Source organism: Cebus imitator, unplaced genomic scaffold (assembly GCF_001604975.1).
Source record: "Cebus imitator isolate Cc_AM_T3 unplaced genomic scaffold, Cebus_imitator-1.0 Scaffold234, whole genome shotgun sequence".
In the NCBI taxonomy this organism is placed as follows: Eukaryota; Metazoa; Chordata; class Mammalia; order Primates; family Cebidae; genus Cebus; species Cebus imitator.
This window is the reverse complement of record NW_016107549.1, coordinates 3,424,368-3,430,995: the sequence shown is the minus strand read 5'-3', so window position 1 is coordinate 3,430,995 and position 6,628 is coordinate 3,424,368. Positions and strand designations below refer to the sequence as shown.

General features: G+C 52.9%; 1 protein-coding gene across 2 annotated transcripts in view; it reads left to right on the top strand.

Annotated features, from left to right (window-relative positions):
• Nucleotides 1–6,628, top strand: part of CARM1 (coactivator associated arginine methyltransferase 1) — a 56,519-nt gene that overhangs the window by 34,872 nt on the left and 15,019 nt on the right. For both annotated transcript variants that reach the window (XM_017497755.2, XM_017497754.2), the window contains exons 2-4: nucleotides 2,074–2,199; nucleotides 5,230–5,336; nucleotides 6,291–6,395. In XM_017497755.2, the coding sequence (XP_017353244.1) occupies nucleotides 2,074–2,199; nucleotides 5,230–5,336; nucleotides 6,291–6,395 (338 nt within the window). The remainder of the gene's footprint in view (nucleotides 1–2,073; nucleotides 2,200–5,229; nucleotides 5,337–6,290; nucleotides 6,396–6,628) is intronic.

Here is a 6,628-nt window from a genome sequence, read left to right as displayed (position 1 = left end):
CCTCATGATCCACCCGCCTCGGCCTCCCAAAGTGCTGGGATTACAGGCTTGAGCCACCGCGCCCGGCCTTTTTTTTTTTTTTTTAAAGGTAGTATCTCACTTCCGTTGTCCAGACTAGAGTGCAGTGGCACCATCATAGCTCACTGCAGCCTCAACCTCCTGGGCTCAAGCGATCCACCTCAGCCTCCCAAGTAGCTGGGACCACAGGTGGGAGCACTCCATCCAGCTCCCCAGTTGTGCTTTATTTTTTTTTTTTGAGACAGGGTCTTGCTCTGTCACCCAGGCTGGATGGAATGAAGTGGCGCAGTCCTGGCTCACTGTAGCCTGGACCTCCCAGGCTCAAGTGATCCTCCCACCTCGGCCTCATGAGTCCCTAAGACAATAGGCACATGGTCACCACGCCTGCCTAATTTTGAAATTTTTTTGTAGAGACAGGGTCTTGCTATGCTGCCCAGGATGATCTCCACCTCCCGGGTTCAAGTGATCCTCCTGCCTTGGCCTCCCAAAATGCTGGGATTAGAGGTGTGAGCCCGGCCTCCCAAGTTGTCCTTTATAACTTTTTTGGTTTCTTTTGAGATGTAGTTTCACTCTTGTCACCCAGACTGGAGTGCAATGGCACGATCTCAGCCCACCACAACCTCCGCCTTCTGGGTTCAAGCAATTCTTCTCCCTCAGCCTCCCGAGTAGCTGGGATTACAGGCATGCGCCACCACACCCAGCTAATTTTGTATTTTTAGTAGAGATGGGGTTTCTCCATGTTGGTCAGGCTGGTCTGGAACTCCCGACCTCAGGTGATCCACCTGCCTCGGCCTACCAAATTTCTGGGATTACAGGCATGAGCCACCACGCCCAGCGACATTTATAACTTTTTAAAACGTTTTTCATTTGGCTTTAGCCCAGGGTCCCACTTTGAATTGCATTGTGTGCTCACCTCTTTTTTTTTTTTTTTTTTTTGAGTCAGAGTCTCGTTCTGTCGCTCAGGCTGGAGTGCAGTGGCACAATCTCAGCTCCTGTGGCCTCTGCCTCCTGGATTGAAGCAATTCTCCTGCCTCAGCCTCCCCAGTAGTTGGGACTACAGGCATATGTCACCACGCCCAGCTAATTTTTGTATTTGTAATAGAGTTGGGGTTTCACCATGTTCGTCAGGCTAGTCTCAAATGCCTGACCTTGTGATCCACCCACCTCACCCTTCCAAAGTGCTGGGATTACAGGCGTTAGCACTTCTGCACTCTGGAATAGCTCCCACCATTTTGTTATTTCCTGACAATGGTCAGTTGAGGAGACCAGGCTGGTTGTCTGGTAGCCTGCCCCGTGACCTGTCCTTTTGTTGTCCCTTGAAGACGGGACTAGGGCAAACATTTTTGCCCAAGAATACTACAGATGATGCACCCATTTCATTGCAGTACGGCGTACAGGGGCACAGTGCGTGATTGGGCTGGCCTGTTGCTAATGTTGCTAAATTTCACGTTTGACTTGGGTGGAGTGGCTGCAGGTTTGTGGAATGACTAGTAACAGCTGTCATGATGGATACAGCCAACCACTGTCATAACTCATTAGTCCACTGCCCCGCCATCAGCCCCATCTGATGGTGAGAACCCGAGTTCCAGAGAGGCTGAGGGAACTGCCTGTGTCTCAGTGAACAGATGGTGTGGGTAGGGTGTGAACCTGGCAGTCTGGCTCCACTGGCCACATTTGGTCACTGCACTGCACACATCCAAGAACAGAAGGGTTCAGCTGAGTGGAGCAGAGGCAGCTCTTGCTCTGAGGCCCTGTGGGCCGACACCATGCCTGGTGGCCTCCGTCTGACCACCTCAGCCTTCACTGTGCCCCTGTCTCACCCCTGGTCGTCCTGAGGACACAGGCTGTGCCCATGCTGCCTGATGAGCCGCTCCCTTGTCTTCAGTGTAGGCTGGGCAGGCAGGGCACCCAGCAGTGCTGCCAAGGTGGTTTTGTGGTACTCTGGAAGAATCTGGGGGCACTGAGGGGAGGCAGCAGGAGGGCGACAGGGACATTGCTCGAAACAAGGCAGCTGATAGGGCTGCACTGCTCACGCCAGCCTGTGTTCTCTTGTAGATGAAGATGTGTGTGTCTTTAAGTGCTCAGTGTCCCGAGAGACGGAGTGCAGCCGCGTGGGCAAACAGTCCTTCATCATCACCCTGGGCTGCAACAGCGTCCTCATACAGTTCGCCACACCCAATGGTACGTGGCCCTTCTTCCATTCTGGTGACATGAGCCCAGAGCGACCAGAGCCCTGGTGGGCAGGGGTGTGGAGGCTGGCTAAGGGGCGGCCCGTGTATCCCTGAGACTGGCCCCCTGCCCTGAAAACCGCATTCCCACATGCAGATATGTACAGAATACACTCCACTGCCTGGGCAAACACTGGATCCCAGACCCTCCCTTCCCAGCTCCTTTGGGTCTTTAGGGACTTGGCTCCTACGTCCCCACCTCCAAGAAGCCCATCCTGACTGTCTGGGCCCAGTCTTCCCATAGTGGCCAGCCCTGGGCCAGCTGTGGATGGAGTTTAGGGGATAGAGCCAGACAAGGTCCTAGAGGCAGGAAGAGTTTGCTCAGGGTGCAGAGAAGCCACCAGAGGGGCCTAACCAGACCCACCTTGGGGGCACAGGTGGATACAAGATCCCTGACTAGGGGTAGGGGAACCCCAGGCGGATGCAGCTGGGGTTTGGAGGTGCGGGAAGCAGTGGAGGTGTCAAGGAATGCCCAGGGCTAAAAACTATCTGAAGGTCCCTCCACAGGCTTGGTTACCAGAGATCTGAAGTGAGCCCAGTGGTTGACACAAGGGCTGGTGCAGGACAGCTGGAGGTGGGGAGGCTGCCTGCCCATCACTATGGCTGGCTTCCTTCCCTCTTGTCAGGGGGCTCTGTAGTGACCCAGATGTACGTTGGGCAGCCTGACCCTCAGGCTGTGTGAAGCTGCCACGCCTGGGTAATTTTTTGTATTTTAGCAGATACGGGGTTTCACTGTGTTGCCCAGGCTGGTCTCGAACTCCTGGGCCCAGGCAGTCCGCCTGCCTTGGCCTCCCACCGTGCCTGGCCTTTTTTTTTTTGTAGAGACAGAGTGTTAACCCTATTGCTCAGTCTGGAGTGTGTTGCTCAGACTGGAATGCAGTGGCAAGATCTCGGCTCGTGGCAACCTCTACCTCCTGGGTTCAAGCGATTCTCAGCCTCAGCCTCCCAGGTAGCTGGGACTACATGTGTGTGCCACCACGCCTGGCTAATTTTTGTATTTTTATTATAGTAGAGATGGAGTTTCTCCATATTGCCCAGGCTGGTCTCAAACCTCTGGCCTCAAATGATCCACCCGCCTCGGCTTCCCAAAGTGCTGGGATTATAGGCATGAGCCACCGTACCCAGCACTTCCCACTTGTAAGACTATTTATATTTTAATAATTTTTATTTCAGTTCTGTTAGATTTTAAAAGTTGTGCTAAAATTTCTATAACAAAATCTGGTCACTTTAACCCTGTTAAAGTGTGTAGTTTGGTAGCATTCAGCACATTCACATTGTTGTTCAACTGTCACTACCATTCATCTCCAGAACTTGCTCATCATTCCAAACTGTGTCTTTTCATTTTTTTTTGAGGCGGAGTTTCCCCCTTGTTGCCCAGGCTGGAGTGCAGTGTTGCAGTCTTGGCTCACCGCAACCTCTGCCTCCCAGATTCAAGCGATTCTCCTGCCTCAGCCTCCCGAGTAGCTGGGATTACAGGCATGTGCCATCACGCCTGGCTAATTTTGTATTTTTAGTAGAGACGGGGTCTTTCCATGTTGGTCAGGCTGGTCTTGAACCCCCAAACTCAGGTGATCCACCCACCTCGGCCTCCCAAAGCGCTGGGATTACAGGTGTGTGCCACTGTACCTGGTTGTGTCTTTTAATTTTTAAAGAGATTGTCTTTTAAATATTGTTTCGTTTTTTATTTGATATAATTTAGTGGCCATTATTCTATGTTAATAAACGTAGCATTTATTTATTTATTTATTTATTTATTTTTAAATTTTGTGATGGAGTCCCACTCCATTGCCTGGGCTGGATTGCATTGACACAATCTTGGCTCACTGCAACCTCTGCCTCCCAGGTTCAAGCGATTCTCCTGCCTCAGCCTCCTGAGTAGCTGGGATTATAGGCACCCACCACCACCTCTGGCTAATTTTTGTATTTTTAGTAGAGATGGGGTTTTGCCATGTTGGCCAGGCTGGTCTTGAACTCCTGACCTCAGGTGATCCACCTACCTCGGCCTCCCAAACTGCTAGGATTACAGGCGTGAGCCACCACGCCCGGCTAATTTTTGTATTTTTAGTAGAGACAGAGTTTCACTATTTTGGCCAGGCTGGTCTTGAACTCCTGGCCTCAAGTGATCAGCCCACCTCAGCCTCTCCAAGTGCTGGGATTACACCACACCCAGTTTATTTATTGCTTGTAGAGACAGGGTCTTGCTATGTTGCCGAGGTTGGTCTCAAACTCCTGAGCTCAAGCAGTCCACCCACCTCAGCCTCCCAAGGTGCTGGGATTACAGTTGAGAGCCACTGTGCCCAACCAAATAGAGCCTGTTTTAAAGGGCCATATACCATGGCATTTCGGAGCAGGGTGGTGATTGGTGATTCTCTGCTGTGCTTTTCTTAATTTTTTATTTTTATTTATTTATTCATTTTAACAAGCCAGGGTCTTATTATGTTGCCCAGGCTGGTCTCGAACTCCTGACCACTGATCTGCCCACTTCAGCCTCCCAAAGTGCTGGTATTACAGGTGTGGGTCACTGCACTTGGCCTCTGCTGTGCTTTTCTGTGCCCCTAGGGTTTGTCCAGTCCCCTCTTACTGGACATTGCAGTGTCTGCCACCCCCACATAGATGCTGCCCTGAGCTTCTGGGGGGAGTTGGGTTTATTTGCCAGAGCTTTGACTCCTGGGCCAGTGGGCATGTGCTTGAGAGAGCTGCACCAAGCTGCCCTTTGGTGAGGAATGTCCAGGCCCACTCCCACCAGACACCAGCCCCACATGCAGGACACCTGTCATCCTCACATCAGTCACAGGGTACAGACACAGCTGCCCTTCATCTTTTCTTTGAACTTTGAAAATTGTTTTTCTGGCAAGAGAAATAACCAGCCCCATATGTTGAAGAGAGAAACGTCAGGGCATACAGCCATCCAGAACCTTCCCTCCCAGATGGCCACATGCCGGGTTGCTGACCGCCCCCTGGTGACCTGGCTTCCCCGTTCCAGATTTCTGTTCCTTCTACAACATCCTGAAAACCTGCCGGGGCCACACCCTGGAGCGGTCTGTGTTCAGTGAGCGGACGGAAGAGTCTTCTGCTGTGCAGTATTTCCAGGTGAGTTGCGCTCACCCTCAGCCAGGCCCTCTCCCCCCAGCAGCCACCCTGCCACCTGCCCGCAGGCCACGCAGCACAGGGAAGGCCCACCCAGGTTCCTGTGCTGGCTCTGTCCTTTACTGGCCATGTAGCCTTGGGCAGGTTTGCTCCGCTGGCTGGGCCTCAGTTTCCTCATCTGTGAAGTGGAGATGCAGGTGCCTGCCTGAGAGGGTTGCTGGAAGGATCTGAGCAGAGGTGGAGCTCAGGGCCACAGGCGTTGTGAATAATGGTAGAGCAGTTGCAATGCCCTGAGCGCTCCCTGCATGCCAGGCCCTGGTCTGAGCGCTGTCACATGCACAGAAGCACTTGGACCTTCCCAACAACGGTAGGAGGTAAGTGCTATTATTGTCCCCATTTTACAGATGAGAAAACTGAGGCTCAGAGAGGTTAAGTGACTTGCTCCAAGTCACACAGCTATTATGCAACAGAGCCGAGATGGGAAGCCAGGTCTGCCTGATGCCAAAGCCTGTGCCCCTGCCCAGGTGCCACGCTGCCTCCCGATCGCCCGTTGTCTTACAGAGAGATACCACACCTCACCTGCCTGGCGCTCTGAGTTCTAGGGCTCTGTTCGATCTGCTTCTCTTCTTCTTTGGGGCTCTCAAGATGGGGCAGATGGCTCCCGATGCCAGGACCCTGCCTGTGGCAAATCTTGAGTTCTCCTGGGCGGCTTCCAGGTCCAGGTGGCATCCAGCTGTTGCCATCGGCTGCAGTGATAGTGGCGGTGTCCTCAGGGGCTGCCCTCCAGCTTCCTGCTCCCTCTCCTGGAGGTGCCAGTGGGGCCCAGGCAGAGGGTGCACAGCCTCCTGAGGGAGTTTTGTGCCCGAGATGGCTCCTTGCTCTGTCACAGGGCTGGCCAGGGCCTTGGCTGCCTCATGCCGCCATGTGCCCCGTGCCATTGGTGTGTCTCTGTTCCAGTTTTATGGCTACCTGTCCCAGCAGCAGAATATGATGCAGGACTACGTGCGGACGGGCACCTACCAGCGCGCCATCCTACAGAACCACACCGACTTCAAGGACAAGGTGAGCCCGCCCATGCATGTACCCACCTCTCTGCTTCTGCCTCTGTTTTTATGTTTTTCTTTGCCCATTGATTTAGTCTTTAATTTTCTCAGATTAGAAATGCATTTATCCCAGCTACTCAGAAGGCTGAGGCAGGAAGATTGCTTCAGCCCAGGAGTTTGAGGCTGCAGTAAGCTATGATTGCACAACTGCACTCCAGCTTGGGCGACAGAGCAAGACTCTGTCTCTTAAAA